The sequence below is a fragment of the Periplaneta americana genome, chromosome 11 (assembly GCF_040183065.1).
Source record: "Periplaneta americana isolate PAMFEO1 chromosome 11, P.americana_PAMFEO1_priV1, whole genome shotgun sequence".
NCBI lineage: Eukaryota > Metazoa > Arthropoda > Insecta > Blattodea > Blattidae > Periplaneta > Periplaneta americana.
In genome coordinates, this window is record NC_091127.1 from 59,826,885 (window position 1) to 59,847,338 (window position 20,454).

At 33.9% G+C, this 20,454-nt stretch overlaps 1 protein-coding gene across 1 annotated transcript; it reads left to right on the forward strand.

The window, feature by feature from the left end:
* The first annotated feature begins 650 nt into the window (after positions 1-650).
* Positions 651-9,575, forward strand: LOC138709048 (SLIT and NTRK-like protein 2). The gene is made up of 2 exons (XM_069839542.1): positions 651-787; positions 7,728-9,575. Exon 2 carries the CDS (start codon positions 7,731-7,733, stop codon positions 9,066-9,068), a length of 1,338 nt encoding a protein of 445 aa, XP_069695643.1. The 5' UTR covers positions 651-787; positions 7,728-7,730; the 3' UTR covers positions 9,069-9,575.
* Positions 9,576-20,454: the final 10,879 nt, after the last annotated feature.

Genomic DNA, 20,454 nt, shown 5'->3' on the forward strand with positions numbered 1-20,454 from the left:
ACATCGTTAGGTTTATCGGATATGATGTATTTCCATAGCGACTAGTGCAATATCCGTTCCAGCAAATCCTTTTATTTTCTCTCTTATTCAGTTTTGTGTGTAAAATTGTAGTGTAATTTGTAAATTTGTAGTGTTTTTGTAACGCAGTCTTTACTCCTGGTTGAGTGTTAGAGAAGGCCGTATGGCCTTAACTCTGCCAGGTTAAATAAATCATTATTATTATTATTATTATTATTATTATTATTATTATTACTATTAATGTAGTTCGAATACAGACTTCATATAATTAGACTTCACAAGTCAAGAAAGACAAATCTCTCGAAATCCTCTTCTGATTTGTTTATATTGTGAAATTTTTTACGTAATTCATCAGAACTGGCTAATTTTATTTTCGGAACGTTAAGATCACTATATTGAAATATAATTGAAGAGCATTTCATATGCATCAAGCTTTGTCCAGTTCACTTCACGCTTAGATAGGTTTTCTTTACAATGGGGACTCACAGGGGTCTTCTGCTTCTGTAATACGTCAATGAGTGAATCACCTTATATTTTCTGTAGGAAATATAGATGTTAGTAAGGACTGAACAAGCGTAGCGTAGTTAGATACATGCTGAGAAGAAAGCGTGACAACTTGGGTTTTTGACATACTCAGGAAACGACTTTGATGCAACAGGAAGCTCTATTCTGTAACAACCAACCACATAATATGACAGCTTCAAGTCCACAGTAATAAGTGGGTCGTGTCTATAGTGATACGGTTCAGCCATACGGCCAGTAAGAAAAGGTAAGAATTATTCAACATACTTTCATGCATAAATACATAATAGCACAGTAGTAGTAGTAGTAGTAGTAGTAATAGTAGTAGTAGCAGTAGTAGTAGTAGTAGTAGTAGTAGTAGTAGTAGTAGTAGTAGTAGTAGTAGTAGTAGTAGTAAAACAGACAGGTGGAGTGCATGCATTGTATATGCACTAGCCTATATTATGTGTTACTCCATAACATACATACATACATACATACATACATACATACATACATACATACATACAGCACATACATACATATCTATAGCTTATTTCTGCAGAAGATCTGTGTGTGCACCGTCATTATCATGACATAACTAATAGAAAGCCATGTTCGACGAGAGGTTTGTGAAGATAATCTTCCGTTATATTCCTGAATGTTTCTGTTACACCAAAATTGCAAAATATTAAAATATATTAAAATATTAAAGTACTAAAATATTACAGAGGTAACGTGTACATTACATTCATTCATTCTTACATACATTACGAACATACACACATAGGCCTACATATGAACATTAATACATACATACATACATACATACATACATGCATTCATACACACGCGTACATAAATACACACGCGTATATACATATACACATTACATATATACATTATATACATACATTCTTACATTATATAGTCTACATACCTATAGCCTTTGAGGGCTGCCCTCTAACAATCAAAAGGTCCAAAAATAACTTAGGAAGACTGGTGTAAATAGCAAGGACATAAGAAAGCGCAGACTATTAAAGATGCAATTATATTAAGCAGAAGAAATTGAGCTACCAGCAGTGACTTTGCAGGGCTGTCTTCCCCTTTGGACTCTTGTTTATGCGTAACTAAGTTGATATGTAATCAAGTTCATGAATGACTTTAGGCTCATTGGTGATAGTAGGTTCACATGTGATTAATTCCGTGTGTACTTGATGTGTATTAATTAAATTGATATTGTACTTAATTGTTGAAGTGTATCGGATGTTGATGTGTATATGTTGTGTAGGTCTATTTAGCCTATGTGTTATTTAGGCTAAATGAGGTATTTTAGGTTTAACCTTAGGTATCTAAAGTTAACTTCAGTTAATTTAGCTTCAGCTTTAAGTACTCAGACTTAGTTTCCTATGTTGTTAGTCTTTTGGGTTATGTATATTCTTGTGATATTGTATGTGTTTGGGTATATTATGTGATACTGCCACCTGGAATATACCAATTCACAGTTAATAATAAATATAATACAAACGTACTTTTTTCTTAAAGTTTAATTCATTTCTTGTGTGCTTCTCTAAAGTTTGATCAATATTGCAGTAACAAAGCGGGTCATGACTTGGAAATAATCGTCCAAAATTTGAGGGAGCGGACGGCATCGGGGTTGTAGTCGTATGAGATTAGCCTCTTTTCAATGAAAAATTAAATAGCGTTGTTCTCAGTTCTTAAGATTACCGGTCAGTTGCAGCTTTTTGCGAGAAATCGGTGCATCCAACTCCGATTCGAATAACTTATTCGTATTGTGACTGTTTTTCTTTCTTTTATATATATATATTTTTTTTCAATTGTAGAATAAATTTCTACACTACTTTTACACTTATACTGTTTTCGTAAACTCTAATAGAACCACATACATAGAAATATGTACAGTACGTTTCTACCTGTACTGAACTGTGAGTTTCTAACATTGGTGTAAATAAGGAATACACCTAAAAATGTGTGAAATTCAATACAAGATAATGAAATTAATAATATTACAAAAAATCCAATGAAATAGAAACACAGCCTATATTAAAAAGAAAAATATACAAATACGGAGATTCGAATCGAAGTCCTGAGAATACTTAAAATTTTCTGAACCTCTACGCCTACAACATAATATTGTGCTCCAGTACACACTTCAAACTGTACATATTTCTGTGCATTTAATTACAATATTGCGTTTTCAGGCCGTGCCATTTTTATTAGTAGGTAACGAATCAATGTACAAACACTATTAAGGATCGTGAATATTTTGATACAGTTGAACTTAGAAACAAGCATTTCTTGAAAACCTTTGTAAATGGAAAGGCATACTTACTAAGTTACGAAAATAATACGAATATGTAAAAGAAGGGAATTTTCTTGAAGTTTAGCGCACTGGGATTTACCCAAGAATATGCTGCGGTGTGACGGAATTCCGGATGTGACTATGGAAACCCGTTGTAACCACAAAGTCAAATATTTTGGTTAATAGCAATAATAAAAGTAATAAAATAGTCGTAATAATAATAATAATAATAATAATAATAATAATAATAATAATAATAATAATAATAATAATAATCTGGTCTCAATGACTTGAAAGGCAACATCTTGATTTGAATCACGCTAGTGCTAGATTTTTGTTCATTGTCAATATTAAGTTGATTAGAAACTTCAAACATTATATCCCAGTAGTGACCCAAGTGATAGGTGGTAAAATATTCAGTTACATTATATTTTAAATTTAAGATTCTTTAGATTACATTATTTGAAATTTATTGTAAAATTCTAAGAAAAATTATATTGTTAACTGAATACAGGGTGTATCAAAAGGTCAGGTCAATCCTTAAGGAGATGATTCAGGACCTTATTTGCAACAAAAAATCCTAATACACTTTTTAAATATTCATCCCCGTTTCCGAGTTACACGAATATCACGTAGGCCTACCGTATCTATCCCCATTTGATTCCACACCTAATGAGCCTGTCTGCTTGAGAGAAGGTAGGTTAATTGTCAATTGTCTAAAGCAGATACTCAAGATGTCCCCCTCTCGCACGAACACACGCTTCAGCACGCCGTCTGACCTCTCGCTGCACATTATCCAATCTGTGCTGGTGTATCTCCATTGCAGCCGTGTTAATCTTTGCAACGAGCTCTTCCCTGCTCGCTGTCTCCTTTTCGTATACTTTCTCCTTCATGCAGTCCCAGAGAAAGAAGTTCAATGGTGTTAGGTCTGGGAACCGGGCTGGCCAGGCAATGGGACCACCCCTTGCAATCTATCTACCTGGAAAATGGTGATCTAACCATTGGCGTACCAGAAGTCTGAAATGTGTTGGAGCACCGTCTAGTTCATACCTGCACAAACAGCGCTCAACGAGCGCGCACGCTCCTTCGGAGTGGGAGAGCTGTGTTTACCGCTCGCTGAAACGGAGAGGAAGATACGTCAGAATGACATAGGCTTGCTATAGGTAGAGGAGAGGGAAACGACCACTTAGCCACCCAGTGGAGTGCAGTGTGTAGGCCTATTCTCAGTAACTGTTTCATGTTCCTTACCTACTGCTGCAGTACAGTATGTAGTAATCTAAAAGACGGAACATAACATTTAACTATTTACAGCTCGAACTTATTGATGTTCAATGTGACCTAAGGGCTAAAGATCGTTTAAATAATACTACTAGCCTGGTTGAGTTTTATAAGACTAAACATTAGCAATAATATCCATGACTACACAGGCTGGTGTGAAAATGATTGCTATGTTTGGCTCAACATTTATATTTGTGAGCAACTGTTTTCTATAAACACCTTTAATAAAGGCAGACATCGAACATCTGTAACTTATGTTTCATTACGATCAGTAGGCTACTGTTCCTTTCAGCTGCCAACAGCATAAAACCTCGTTTTGATGTACTGATAAATAAAAATATAACAACATGATAGTGTACATTTAAGTAGCTATAGAATTTCTATTATTTCTGTAAAATAAATATTTCTTTATTAATTAATAATAGTCCAAGATAGTTTTGCAAACACTGAACGGGAATTCATTTCATAAACACTCGTAATAGTACTTCCTTTTGTGTATATTTTGTACGAGATCACCCCTTCTTCCAGTCCACCCTTATACAGAGAGTAGCTAATATCTGCATTCCACTCATGAGCTGTGAGCCGGCTCGAAGAGCGCAAACCTTGTGCAGGCCTGGTCTAGTTGATACCATAGTTGCCTGTCGAGCCCGGTCCCCAGACCTAATACCATTGGACATCTTTCTCTGGGGCTGAATGAAGGAAAAAATGTACCAAACGGAGATAGCAAGCAGGGAAGAGCTCGTTGCAAAGATTAACAAGGCTGCAATGGAGATACACCAGCACGGATTGGATAATGTGCAGCGAGAGTTCGACGGCGTGCTGAAGCATATGTACATGCGAGAGGGGGACATTTTGAACATCTGCTCTAGACAACTGACAATTAGCCTACCTTCTCTCAAGCAGACAGGTCTATTAGTTATGGAATCAAATGAGGATAGATTCGATACGTGATATTCGTGTAACTCGGAAACGGAGATGAATATTCAAAAAGTGTATTAGGATTTTTTGTTGCAAATAAAGTCCTGAACCACCTCCTTAAGGATTGACCTGACCTTTTGATACACCCTGTATAATAAAGGATATGAACCATAGGCCAGTTTTAGACTAAAGTGAGAAAAAGAGAATAAATAAGAGGCTGAGTCAAAAAGTAACTTTAATATATAAATTACAAATCAGTAGATCGTAGTACTACAAATATACAGGGTGAACCAGAACTCTACCGACAAATTTTCACAGGTTGTTCAGGGATGTTGGCTGAGTGTTTTGATGTAAGGAACCTATAGTCTCCGGTGATTTATTACTGAGTTGATGTGTTTACTTGTAGCATGTCGTTTGGGCTGTAATAAGATGGGCTCTGATAGATTACAAGGGAAAATTAAAAAGTAATCAACTATGTTCTGAAGTAGGTACTGTACTATCATAAACTATAATACAAACAATACAAAAATTACATGACAAACCTTAGAAAAAACGCACACTTCTTTGTTAAACACAAAATGTCGACCGCCAGAATCTCTACAGACTCCAGTCGACACTGAAATGGATCTGGTTGCAAGGATTCTCGCAGCCGCTGAAGAAGTGCGCCAATCGCCTGGGATGCTAGAGCGTATGCGACAGTCCATGGTTCGTCGCTATACAGTTAGTAGAGGTCATGGTGGTCGACATTTTGAACAAAAGAATAAAACAGTCTATTTGTGACAAATGTATGTACCTGGATTATAAATTAAGTGACTGAATATTTCTGGCTATGCTTGGGTTTATAGAATCTTTACAAGGCCGATGATCAATTGCTCAGTAACACGTTATTTGTTTCATTAATTATACATAAATTTTTATCATTGTATAGGAATACTATAACTTGCTTTTTGTGTGTCTTTCACGTGTTTAATTTGAACGATCAGAACCTCCAGACATTCGATCGGATTCACCCAAACTTGGAGGGTAAATCAGATCGTTTGTTGGACTCGTAAAATATATAAAACAGCTGAATTAGAATGTTCCGAAGAAGTATTTTCATACTGCATATTAGAGGCAAAAGGAGCAACGTTTTATTCACAACATAGTCTTGTGAAAATATGTTATATTTTTTAATTTAGAGGCAATTCCCCCAAATTCGATCGGAATCGCCTTACTCTACTCTATTTCTAAGTAAGACGGAACGTTAAGTTATTATAAAAACTGAAACATTGTTCACAACAACAGTATTAGTCTGAGGTCAAGATTATAATATACTATAATCAAAATGCACCCTGAATTTACAAGATTTTCAGTCATTAATTCCAATAAAAATTTAAACATATGCTTATAAAATGTAATACTTAAATTGATCCTATATAACATATTTTTATGTTCTTATTTTTCTTTTGATTTATAAGGTATTTCTGCGCATTAACTTTTGCATTTCTTGTGTTAGGTGGAACTACACCCGAACACGAGCTCTGCTCAAACGGATGTTCCTAATTTTTTGTTTTATATACTACACCCGAACACGAGTTTTGCTGAAACGGATGTTTCTATTTTTTTGTTTTATATACTATATCCGAACACGAGCTTTGCTCAAACGGATGTTCTTAATTTTTTATTTTATATACTACACCCGAACAAGAACTTTGCTCAAACGGATATTCCTAATTTTCTGTTTTATATACTACACCCGAACACACGCTTTGCTCAAACGGATGTTCCTAATTTTCTGTTTTATATACTACACCCGAAAACGAGTTTTGCTCAAACGGATATTCCTAGTTTTTTGTTTTATATACTACACCCGAACACACGCTTTGCTCAAACGGATGTTTCTATTTTTTTTGTTTTATATACTACACCCGAACACGAGCTTTGCTCAAACGGATGCTTCTATTTTTTTTTGTTTTATATACTACACCCGAACACGAGCTTTGCTCAAATGGATGTTCCTAATTCTTTATTTTATATACTACACCCGAACACGAGCTTTGCTCAAATAGATGTTTCTAATTTTTTGTTTTATACTCGTATACTACACCCAAACACGAGCTGTGCTCAAACGGATGTTCCTGATTTTTGTTTTATATACTTAATTTAATATAAATAAATATCAAATATATTCGTGGCAAAAATAATAGTAGAAGTATCAAGGACATTTTAGAAATTCTAACAAAATAGACTTGGTAGCAGAAATTCTAGTGTCAGCAGTAACATTGGTGGTGTTAGTCATGATGATGGAAGTATTGGCGATAGTATTTGTAGCCAGTGATAGTAAGTACTAGCAGTAACAACAGCAACAGCAGTAATGTGTTGTCAGCAAGTGTTATATCAAGTGGTACTAGCAAAAATAGAAATATAAGCAATATTAATAAAATAAGTGTAGTAGCAATATCAGTAGCAGCAATAGTAGTAGAAATAGTAAAAATAATAGGAACAGCAATACAAAGTAGTAGTAATAAGCAATAGTGGTTGTAGCAACTATGGTACAAGTGACAACAGTTGTAGACATGGTAACAGTAATGTTAGTACATGTATCAATATTAAAAAATAAAATAAAATTTGAGCTATTTATTATGAAGACAAACAGATCGCTATATTCAACTTTCGTGGTTCATGATGATGATTGACGTTTCTGTTACAGAATATGGACATCTATTTGGCACTGATTGTAATGTTAACTGCAACCACGTCTACATGTTCGGTAGTCTCACGGCAAGTGAATGGTTCGGCTACACAATGGTGTCCTGGAACGTGTTCTTGCGTCCTGTTGTACCGCGTGGACTGCAAGAATAAGATCGTGGGAGACCTTAATACTGCCTTCTTCCCCAGAGACTCCGATAGAATTCGCGATCTGTGGTTGGATTACAGTAATATCAAAGTTTTGAGGTGGAATGCATTTTCCAAATTGAAAAATTTGAGACGCTTAAACTTGGTTGGAAATGACCTTGTCACTTTGGATCCTAGAGTATTTTCCAATTTGTCCAAACTAAAGTTCCTTGATCTACGTACTAATTCCCTCCAAACACCTCTTCACAACAATCTATTCAAATCACTCGCAGAACTCAAAGTGCTAAGGTTGGATTACAACAAGTTGACAGTAGTACATCTACAACTTTTCGAGATAATTAAGAATAAGATTGAAAAAATAACCTTATCAAACAATCCGTTTGTTTGTAACTGTGAAATACGAAATGTTGTTCAATGGTTTAGAAGTGCTGGGCTAGATTCTGAAGCAACTTGTGCATCACCAGACCCTGGAGTGCGCTGGGAACAACTTCCGTTCACTGGGCCATGTATTGACATGCCCATTCCTAATACAATGTACCCCCCAGAAAAAGGCTTCGATACAAATGAAAAATCATCCGATTCTTCTTTTCCTCTTGTCACAGTTCTAGTGGCTGTCGTTTGTGTTGTTTTGCTCCTAATCTGTGGAGCAATATCTATATTCTACTGGAGAAAATCAAAAGTTCAAATTTCCAATTCTGGGCGAAAAGAAAACGAAAGCAGTATTTACGATGACGTCAAACCACATGGTTATTATTACTACGAAACAGTTCGTCCATTCCATCAAAGATATATCTCCGTTACTCCATCTAGCAGATCAGGTGGTGTGCCAGAACTGCCCAAAAGACCGAAAGCTCAGTCAAACAGAGAAACGAAAGAATATGACGACATTTGCAATCAACTCCCAATGAGTGTTGCTAGCAATTCATATATAGAGCCGGATTCTGAAGACGTAATTACAGGTGTACAAAGACTGCTACGTGATAGGGCACATTACAAACAGGCGACAAAAAGTGATGAACATCTTGCAACGACGGAGTCTTCAGTTGAAGCACAAGAACATAATCAAAGTGGGAGCCAATTAGGGGATTACGTAACAATGTCTAAATCAGTTGCCAGTGCTTTGGATGATAGTGTGCAGTATCGCAAATCTGATATTTCTGAGTTGTCGAAAAGAAGTGCTAAGGACGTAGCATAACTTCGGGACAGAAACAATTCTGGCAGTTGTAATTCATTACACGCTATTGTCCAAAAATTATTTGCCGACTAAAAACGATTATTAAACATGAACGTGTGAAAGAGAATTGTTAATGCATGTGGATATCAATCAGAGTTGACGTGTTTCAAACACAGGTGCTGTTATTATGTGTTGCTACTTACTGGAAAACAGTTTCTAATATTAATATTATAGGAATATTCAAAAGTCAAGAAAGATTTGAATGTCTAACTTTGTTAAGAGTAAGTCTTTTCTTAAATAATACAGGTTTGTTCACAGAAAAATTGGTTTTATTTAGGTGTAAACCAATTTCAAAATATTGCGATATTGTTGCCATTTTCTCTTCTATCATTCTACGTAGAAGATGAACAACATTCAGAAGAAATCTTACGAATATTATCAATTTTTTTAGAAGCTTCCACAATGATAAATTGTGGATCCATACCTCAATCTGTTTAGAGCTCTGAATCTTCTTAGTGCGTTAGAACAGTCTCAATATTACATTCACAATAATACTGAATAAGAAGAAAACCGTTGTTTTCTGATATGAATTTACACAAAATTATAAACTCACTCAAAAATAGCTTGAAAATTTTGAATTATTTAATTTTCCATATGTACAATAGTGAAGATATTGAAAAAGAAGTTTACGAGAATATAAAATAATATTTTCTGACTTTTGGATAATCATAATATTTAGTTTTCGATAAACTGTAAAAATCACCGAATAATTGTGCAGACCCTTATATTTAAGAATAATTATTTATGTATTTAATCACTGTACTGTATCTGTAGTCATAAGCTTTGCAATATTATAGTCTACGTAACATTTTGAGTAAAAGGTCTGTTTTATACTATTTTTCTAAGTTTTTTATTTCTAATTTTTATGTCGTGTAAAGTTTATTTTAATGGTAGAGAAAAGATTATTGTTGTTTAGAATTTCTCTTATGATTAGAATACCTAAATGACTTGAAGGAAATATGAACGAAACAACGTAAAATATATGTATGTGTATTCTAGTGTCTAGAAGCCGGACACTGCAAAGTTGTTGTAGATATGTCTCACTCCCAGTCAATATACATAGGGGAGTTAGGCCTAAAATGACATACTTGGGTAAAATGACATACTATGCGTTTTGTGAAAACACTGTAAGCTGAGTTTGAATTTACAGCTCTATAATGCACAGAAGCTGGAAATAGTGGTTACATCCAAGTTTTAGCAAGCGAAGGCGCTTTTTGGTGAAGCAGGTGCAACTAAAGAAAAAAAGTGCAAGACGATATAATATTGTTGAGGTATGTTATGTATTTTTTGTCCTTTTAAGTTTCAGATATTAGTGAAATAATATTCATGACTGAAAACATGAATATTTTCTCTATAAAAAGCACTACAATATCCAAATTCATAAAGAGGTTAGTTCGTACTAACACTGCTTCTTATTCTTCTTCATTCCGGGTAAAATGACATACCACCTACTTGGCTAAAGTGACATACTATGTCATTTTACCCATGTGCATGTTTCTGACAGGAAATGAGAAGCCATATATTATGGGCGATAGCGATTTGCAAAATTGGTATCAAATTTGTTTACAATGGCTGATTAGTGATTACTTCTGTGAAATTATGTAATATATAGTGGCATCTCTCTCATTGCTCCACTGAATTTTTCGTAAAGCTAACTGATTTTAAAACAGGTGAGATGGGGATTTCTTTAAAATATATAAAACCCTAAAGTTTCTAAAATAAATATATTTTCAATATATAAATGCACTGAATTTTGTTACTCTGATTTATCCTCTTATGAATGAGCTAGGCTTGGCGAGTCTGAAGTTTACTTGCACCTACTTCACCAGAAAGCGCTTTTGTGGAAAACATTGTAAGATGAGTTTGGATTTACAGCTCTATAGTACACAGAAGTTGACAACAGTGATTACACTGTCATGTTAGCCTTCCCTCCTCACTGCACCCACCGACTCCAGCCACTTGATGTCTCTTTCTTCGAGCCTTTGAAAACATATGATCAGGCCGTTAAAAAGTGGCTGAAGAACCTCCTGGATGGGTGATTACACAGTTTCAAATTGCGGACTTATTTCTGAAGTCTATGGAAAAAACTGCAACTATCACCAATGCATTGGGTGGATTTTCTTCAACAGGAATTTGTCCCAATATTTCCTGATCACTTATTTAGTCTTGCAGCACCCACAGACAGACCTCTAACGAATCCAGTCCCTACAGACGGGCCATAGAGTGCAACACAGAAGAGCAGTTCAAAAACAAGAAATACAAAAGAACAAATGATAGAGCCATCACCACTAACTGCACCAGCGGCGGAAACGTCACAAACGAGGCCTTCACCTCATGTGACACAGCAAGAGATCTCCCCGATTCCCTCTGGCACTAGATCTGTGGTGAGAAGAAAGAGAACACATGAAGGGTCCCAAATCGAGCATCTCTTTTATTAACAAATTAAAATTAAAGGAAGTTGAAAGAAGAGTTGTAGAAGAAAGCCGTTCAGCAAACAGAGGAAAAACATAGCTTCAGTTTGATCTAAGCAATGGGGACCAAGGTGAAGAGAGTGACTTCGATGGTGATGTTGAGAACGATGCACCTTGTCTGTACTGCAATGAATTTTACAGCCAATATAAACCAGAAGAAACATGGCTACAGTGCAAGAAATGTTTCTCATGGGCACACAATGAATGTGCAAGTGTATCTAAGAGAACAAACATTTTTTTTTAACTATGTAAAAATTAACTCAAGTGTGTCATTTTACCCTAGTAACTTGGGTAAAATGACATAGTTTGTTTATTTTCAAACATACCTTTCAGTTAAAGATTGTCAGTATTTTCCACTTTCTGTTGATCTTAATATATGTGTTAATATTGTAGTATCAGTTGTATATAATTGACCAAAACAAATTTGGTAAGAATACATATTTTTTCAAGATTTCCTTAAGGTATGTCATTTTAGGCCTAATTCCCCTACACATTAACTAAATAAGATGCTTACAATTAATTAAAATTTTAACACATATTTTAATAATTATTATAATAGAAAGACGCCTGATTTATTCAAGTTCTTTGTAACAACCGTTTATATTTAATTGTTGAATTTTATCGTATAAAATGTTATAATTAAAATTATTTTATTATTACTATTATCATGAAGTAATTATAGTCATAATCATAATCGTATAATCATCATTGTCATCGCCATTACTCAGGAGCATCATGTTTGAGGGTAGAATGTTACACCACAGTCTAATATATACAGTCAAGAAGCTTGGGATGATTTTTTGCATTTCTCGCGATAATTGCTAGCCGTTTGGAACGCTGTGAGTACTTGGAACAATAGACTGTGCCACTACCATCGTGATCTAATACAGGCCGTAAGGCAGACCATGTAACTCGCTTAACCGATCACGAAGGGCGGCGTTTCAACCTTATAAATTAGTTGGAATGCATAAAGAGTAACATATATATTTCTCTAAAATGTAGTGCAATTGCATTCATAAAATTTAAAACAATTATTAGAAGACACTTCAGACATAATTCACTTGCGAGTTAAGGTGTAATATTATTTTTGGTGTGAAAATTACGTTGTTCGTATGTGTAATACCTACCTTTATTTCGATTAAATATTTCGAAATTCTTGTACATTCATTTATGCACAATTCAATAATTTTCAGTTGCATCGCACGGATATTTAGATATGTTGACATTATAGGTTATGTTTACTGTACCAGTTGCCCCTTTCTGTCTGATTTTAGTGGTCTCCAATGTCTTTCTATTCATATCGAAATTATAGTTATGTTTACTATATTTAACCTATAGTCCTAAATTCGCAATTATACATTATAATTAAGCATAATGTCATGTATGATACCCGCACATTCAATTTGTCTGTATTTTAATACTACAATTGAGTACTGAATTATTATATTTATCTACTACCTAACAGATGAAGTAATACAATCATACGTACACTAATTTCAAGGAATGGTGTGGTAAATTTTCTGTCTACAATTAAGGAAATTAATTAAATTAATTAAATTAAAATCACAATATAAATTATTTTTTATTAAACCTCAAAATAGCTTCCATTCTAAATTTAAAATGTTGTACATCTTATACATATGTTGATGCGTACAGATTATGTTAACATGTAAAATTCTCTTCACATTAAAATAACATAGTTTTGTAATTATTTCTGCAACATATTATGCAACAAGAAGTAAACGAAGCTTATGGACGCATTACACTAAATAAAACTTAGCAATGATACGCAATAAAGTTAAAGTTATAATAGGCTATAATATTTCACTGAGCTCCATATACTGAAATAGAAAACCCGAACAAACATTACGGCCTGGTCTAGATCGAAAAGGCATTGACTGTGCCGTATTTCACATTGTTGTGAAAAGTTGTGTAAATTGTGAAATGTTCGTTATCGGTTGCAATAACTGTAAATGGCTAAAATACAATAATTTGAATAATAATATGGGACAAGGAGACGTTTGTAATACTATAAATTGTAAGAAAAAAGAGGTTAGAGTTATTCTTCTTCCGAAAGATCCAGGAAGTTGAGTTTATAAAATATAATATACGTATACTGTACTGTACTGTATACTTTATACTGTATACTTTATGAAAATAAAATATAAACCTTATGTATTTCATATTTCAATAGTGGAAGAAAGGTGTTAATTTTTTCAAAAGAACACCATATTGAAAGTACAATACATTTTATGGTCTGCTAGGGAAAGGATCTGTGATGAGGCGATAGTAGCGATCCGGTGGTTAGCAACTATCTATGGATGCATATTTATTAAGTATTGAGCTTCGTGACTATATATACTAGACTGTGGTTACACCGTTCCAACTTAAATAAAATTTACCTACCTATCTTATTCTTTGACGTTCCACTCTTTTGTTTTAATTTCAGTTAAAATGCAGGTGGTTTCTCTGCTGCTATTTATGGTATCTGAACGTACCAATTCTACTTATAACTCTTATTTTTACTTTCTCATATGGAAATATAAAGAGAAAAAACATTATGCTGCTGGGGAACATTAATTTCGAAATTCTCACGGAAATATACATTCTTAACACCTCTGACAACAAATTACTGGACAAAAAAGTCTAATACAATTTTTCTTTAATTTCGAAATTCTCACGGAAATATACATTCTTATCACCTCTGGCAACAAATTACTGGACAAAAAAGTCTAATACAATTTTTCTTTAACTTTTGTGGTTTCACTAAAAAAAATGTTATCTTTGAGTCTAATGTTTGTGGAAATGATAGAAGACCGTCATTATTTACTTCAGTCCGCCACAAACATTGTAACTGTGGTGATATCCTTGTTTACAAATCAGAGTACTCTGTTGTCTCTCAATTGTGGGGTGTATGCATGTATTGGACGGAAGATCATTGCAATGACGTTAACATTTACTCGAACAGCAAATATTGGACTACTATCAATCCTAAAAACACGATATTTTAGGAATTAAAAACAAAATTAGAACAGAAAACAAAATTTCACTACACATCAGGTTTAGTAGACCGAGATGTACATATATATATATATATATATATATATATATATATATATATATATCCGACTTCAAAGCGAGAAGGGTTGCCTTCCGGATCCTAGTTGCCATCTTCTTCTGTCCTCCCAATCACCATCTTGTAACTCTCTCTGTGACATAGGATTTTTAACTCCTTTAATCTACGTATCTCGCGGTCGCCCTCTTCTTCTTATTCTTCTTCTTCTTCTTCTCCCATTTGGAACCTATTTCAAGATAGTTTTCGGCAGTCTTTCGTTTTCCATTCGCTGAACATGTCCGTACCAAATTAATTGTCTTCTTTGTATTTCTTCGATGAGAGATGTACATACAGTCTGTATAATTTTGACAGTTTATATCGTTTACACCTGTATATACAGAGTTTTTTTTAGTAAACTGCTGAACCTGTCTAATCCATTTTCAGTCTCCAGACCTCGTTTATTTGAATTGATGCACATAAAATAGACTAATTTTGCTGAACGTTATTGAGATTTTATTACTCTAATAAAACTGTGAATTGATATTGACAAGAAATATATTTTCACTATTCCATCCGTCAGAAATTAGAAATACCCAACGAGCGGTGGAGTTCCCAGCCGTGCACACAAGGTCACTAATGTTGTTGGTAGGTGTGACGGGGAATCTCGTAAACGGTCAAGAGAGAAATGAATATATATTAGAGAATAGTTGGATATTTTCAATCTGAGAGAAAAAATTAAAAAACAAAAGCAGAATTGATATATCCATCTAAGACGGATGGAATGTCACAGGATACCAAAACAAAATATTTAACTATATACAAACCGGAAGGAGAAATATTGGGAGGCCGAGGACAAAATGTATTGATGATAAGTCTTATATACTTTGAAGACGAATAAGCCAGCAGTCCTAATCCATGTAGCTGAAAAAGAAGAAAAAGAAGAAGAAGGATTATTATGGCCAAAACATGGAGTATATCATAATATTCCTGTAAGCCATCGCACTTTTAAACTGATACATATTACTATGTGAAACCCGTCATGTGGGAATCACGTCTAAACTAGACTTGGGTCCACAAACGTCACAGACGCATTATAAGAACTTCGCTCATTCTATGCATGAAGGTCCGTTTCGTATCTGTTGTATACCCCAGATCTAGGATTACAATCCGTCCAGCAAAAGGAAGACATGTTCTCTTTATTAATCATTTTATCCTGTTCGGCAGGCATTTAAAAAAATAAATTTCCGGCATTTCGCATTTCAACTAGAATTAATATGAATATTGAATAATGTGCGATATTATGCATAGAATATCTAAACAAATGGTGAAAACCTATGAAAGAATTTAACTGCTTTCACAGGTTGAAGCTGGAGCACATAAAAAACATAAAATATGATGAATTATTGACATGCATTCAATTCTTATACTCTAAAAACGTAACTATTCACGATTCTAAGCTATTTTATCAATTTTATTCTGCAATGTACAAAGATATGCCAATCAAATTAATTTTGACAAAGATTTAAGTTTAGATAAACAATGGTGCAAATTCTTCAATTCCAATTGTTCTGCGAGCACTGAAACTTTCTCAGAACTCTTAGAAATATGTCAATTCTATTTGAAGAGTCCACTGCAAGAATGATGGATGTCATTTGGAATACATTTTGCAGGAGAAGCAATTGAAAGTTTGAAATGCTTAGCGCTCAAAGCTTAACTGTGATTTTCCGATCATTACTAGACAATGACTATCAGTGTTAATGCTATATAACTCTCTATATACATTCTATATTTCTTAAGCTATGCATTGACAGTCTTGGTTCATTTTCGACAAGAAAGTGATATCCATCATTCTTGCAGTGGACTCTTCATTTATTTATCCTAAGTCACAATAGAAGTGCTGAGAGAGTATTTTCCCTAATATCTGCTCAATGGTCAAAAGAACGAAATCGCATGCTAACGGAGATAGTCAGAGGTATCATCATAGTGAAATATAATTTCAAAGACATGTCCTGTGAACAGTTTCATAGTTATTTGTTACAAGATAGAAATTTGTCTCTTCAGGCTCTTGTGCACAAAGTAGGCTCCACCGATAAATAGCGTACAGATGTAACACTGATCCTGCAACTAGTGAGAAAACAAACTAAGGTGAGCCATTGTTTTTATCTTTATTTAATTTTGTTCATACCATTTTTTAAAAAGTCCTCATTTTTCAGCAATGTTCTCTTAATTTAGATTCCATGTCCTCCTATATAATTTCTTCTCATGGTAACCCTACCCAGATCATAGTGAACAGAGTGTATACGAAGCGAAATCGTTTTACTAAATTGGCACTACTGGATGTCGGTAGTTATATGTTTTCCCTGAATTATTTGTGTGTTGGAATGTTGATAAACTTATAAATAATTGTTACACAAGTGCCTCTATCACGTAGCAAGATTACATATCACTAGGACATCCTGTTAGCAAGAGGAATGACGCATTAAAATAATTCCTGAAGTAGTAGCACTATCTTGTTTTCCATGTTCTAACCAGTTCAATGCAACGTCTATAACATAGCTTTGTTTTCATCATTTCTGACATCTAACTTCGAATAGGTGCACTGACTAATACTGAATATTAGAATATACTACAGCTGTCTGCAACCTTTCCACCACTCCAGAACATTCTAACTCACATAGCATATTGTAATACTAGTGCGGGAAAGGCATCATTGCGAAACGAATATGAAATTTGAACCTTGAGCGCAGGCGATGGATTTTAAGTCAAGAAGGGAGATGAAGAGTTTATGGGCACATCACCAAACGTGGCAGCAATAGTGAAGGTATCTTCAAGAGAACTGTTGCCTGAAACATCTGATGGAAATTTAGAGATGTTTCACGAATTAGCATCTATGATCTATTCTAATTCTCAGTCCTTTGTATTTAATGTGAAGCGTTTCATATTTCATTTAGTGTCCTTGATTTTCCTCAATGAATGTAGGAAATCGTACTTCCAATGCCAGTTCTGTTGCCAGGAAACCTATCACTCCGTTTCGTAGAAAAATATATACTTTTTTTGTTGGAAATCGCAAGATTCGAGCCCTGTGCTGCATGATGGAAGCTCACAGACATTTCCTCCGATTTTAGTGGCGCTCTCTCTGCCACACCAACCTTGTGTGGCCCTGCGTTATCTCGAAGCGAAAACCACTTCCTTGGAAGGGAGATGGGGAGGGAATGGAATTTTCTTTCTCCACGCGTTCTTGCAATATTTTAGCCTATAAGAAAAACAACGTAATATTTCTAATTGCTTTTTGCCCCTAGATCACTCAAATGTTTGAGAATAACTATGGTATCAAAGAAAGTAAATAGTATGATCTCAGCAGAGGGATGCAGAAGATTTAGCTCTCTATGTTATCAAAGAAAAACAAATAGTATGATCTTAGCAGAGGGATGCAGAAGTCTAATTTTATTGCTAATGACTGAAAAGTTGAAGACCCATAGTCATTTAAATGGATGTTATATTAATGGCACTTTATAAAAATAAAGCCAGTTATTTTGTGAATGAAATAATGTTTCCATTTATGCGTACTTTGTATTGAATTTTAAATTAATTTCCCTAATTTAAATCTATATTGTAACTGATTTTTCCATTCCTCTATTACACTTAACCCTCCTGCTACTAAGAAGGATAATAGGATTATCCCACTGGTAATTTTTAATATTATTTTCATTTTTCTCCATATTTATTTTTGAAATTCTGTGTATTTGTCCGTTATATGTCTACTGACATTTTGAAATAGGAATACATCAATAATTAATCTATTTACGCAGTAATTCGCGTTATTTTAGTGGGGTGATCTTGCTGTGCTCCTGGTAGTCTGTGTAACGAAAATTCCAGGATATGAAATTCAATTTGTAGCTTAATTTTCTACAATTTTTAGCTTGTCTGCTTTCAAATTATTTTATATTCTGTTATTCATATCATTATTCATATTGTTATTTATGTTATCAGGAGTATCATGACTAGGCTTCGAGACTTCGGACCCAATAGAGCAGTTCAGTGGGAAATCAGCATAACAGCGTACTGAGTATAGTTGTAAAGCGTACAGTGGGTGGGGGTACTGTAGAATGAATGCCAACAAATACGCAAATAAAAACGCTCTGGATTTGGAGGTTCTGACAAATAATTTAGTTTTCATACAAATCTATTTTCAAACTCTCTGAAACTATTACAGGTTAGAAAAGTCAGAGCAAGAGATGCCGGAAGCCATCAAATTAATTTAGAAAATGATGCAGAGAATTAATGAGACACCAAGTACACCGGTTACTGAACGTGTAAAACAGAAGTGAAAATCAATTTTATGTAAAAATAACGGACATGAAACATTTTGTAATATAAACAGCAAATTTGTGGACATAGAGTCACTCGAAAATAAAGGACTGTCTCTTAGAGACTGCAGTGATGTCAGGTTCTTTCGTTTTGCTCCTATCACGTCATGCGAAGTAGAGCGCACCTTTTCACAGTACAAACTTTGTTTGGTAGATAACCGAAAAAGATTTACGTTTGAGACACTAAGAATGTATCTTGTAGTACATTGCAATTCGGTACTGTAACTGCACTTCCTAAAGACGGCCAATAGGATAAATGAAGAAATTAAAATTGCTACATAATTTATTTCTATCATTAACATTGTGTATAATTAAACACAAATGCTTATAAAAGACAGGAGAATATATTCTTTTCACATTCTTTTTACATTGTCATCATGTAACGTATATTTACTTTCAGAATAATACATATGTGTGTGTTTCCCCATACTACCGTACTCTACTCTAAACAGCAAAGTTGTTACCTCAACACATCTCTACCTTTCAGTACCTGCAGCGAGTCAACAACCTATAGCACATGCACAGTAAACGTATTGTATCGGGTCCCAAGTCCCTGATCATGACTTTTGCTTTAATTTTTTTTTTTAAATTTCTGTTTGTTATGGTTATTCTAAAAGTGATTTTGTTAGAAATAATTATTAATAGAGCCTTTTTCCGAGATATTCATTGTAGTTACGTGGTGTTCATATATATATGAATTTCAACAAAAAAATAAATTTGATTTTCTTGAATTTCTTTTATTTATTTATTTATCTTTAGCATTTTTAAAGATTTTATTTTATGAAAAACAAATGTCTTGATGTTCATTTATGTAGATATTGTATTTTAATACTTAAATTTCAACAAATACCGTAACCGAAATGATTTACAATTTCTTTTTATAAATACTGCGACTTTCATTGCTTGTAGCTGTGTATTCCACCCTGTTAAAATTATACAGCATTGAGAGTTTGCCTTGAAATGGAAGGTAGGCAAGTTTAACTTCACTGATATGTTTTCTTATAGTGTCACCAATAACATATCTGAACTTCATTAATTTTGGTACACGTTTTTAACAAAATGGAACGGGACTTTTGAATCACCAGTAATTTTAAAAAGTGGAAAATTATTTTATATTTTTACAATTTGCATAGGTTCATAGTCAATGATATATGCATTGTTCATATTCCAAGTGTTTAACAAAGATTGGTAGCATGAGTGTGATGGGGTAATTGTATTATCCCCCTTGATAGTAGTGAGATGCAAATATCTTGGTAGCATGAGGGTTAATATGTTATATTTTTGTAGTTTCCTAATTTTAATAATTGTAATTGTAATAAATTTGTACTTGAGTATCTAATACTAATACTAATAAAATAATAATAATAATAATAATAATAATAATAATAATAATAATAATAATAATAATAATAACTAATTTATGTATGTATGTATGTATGTACCTTTTTGAGCAG

Excerpts from the sequence above, each read along its gene's own strand:
- LOC138709048 (XM_069839542.1), top strand. The coding sequence starts at position 7,731 with ATGGACATCTATTTGGCACTGATTGTAATGTTAACTGCAACCACGTCT.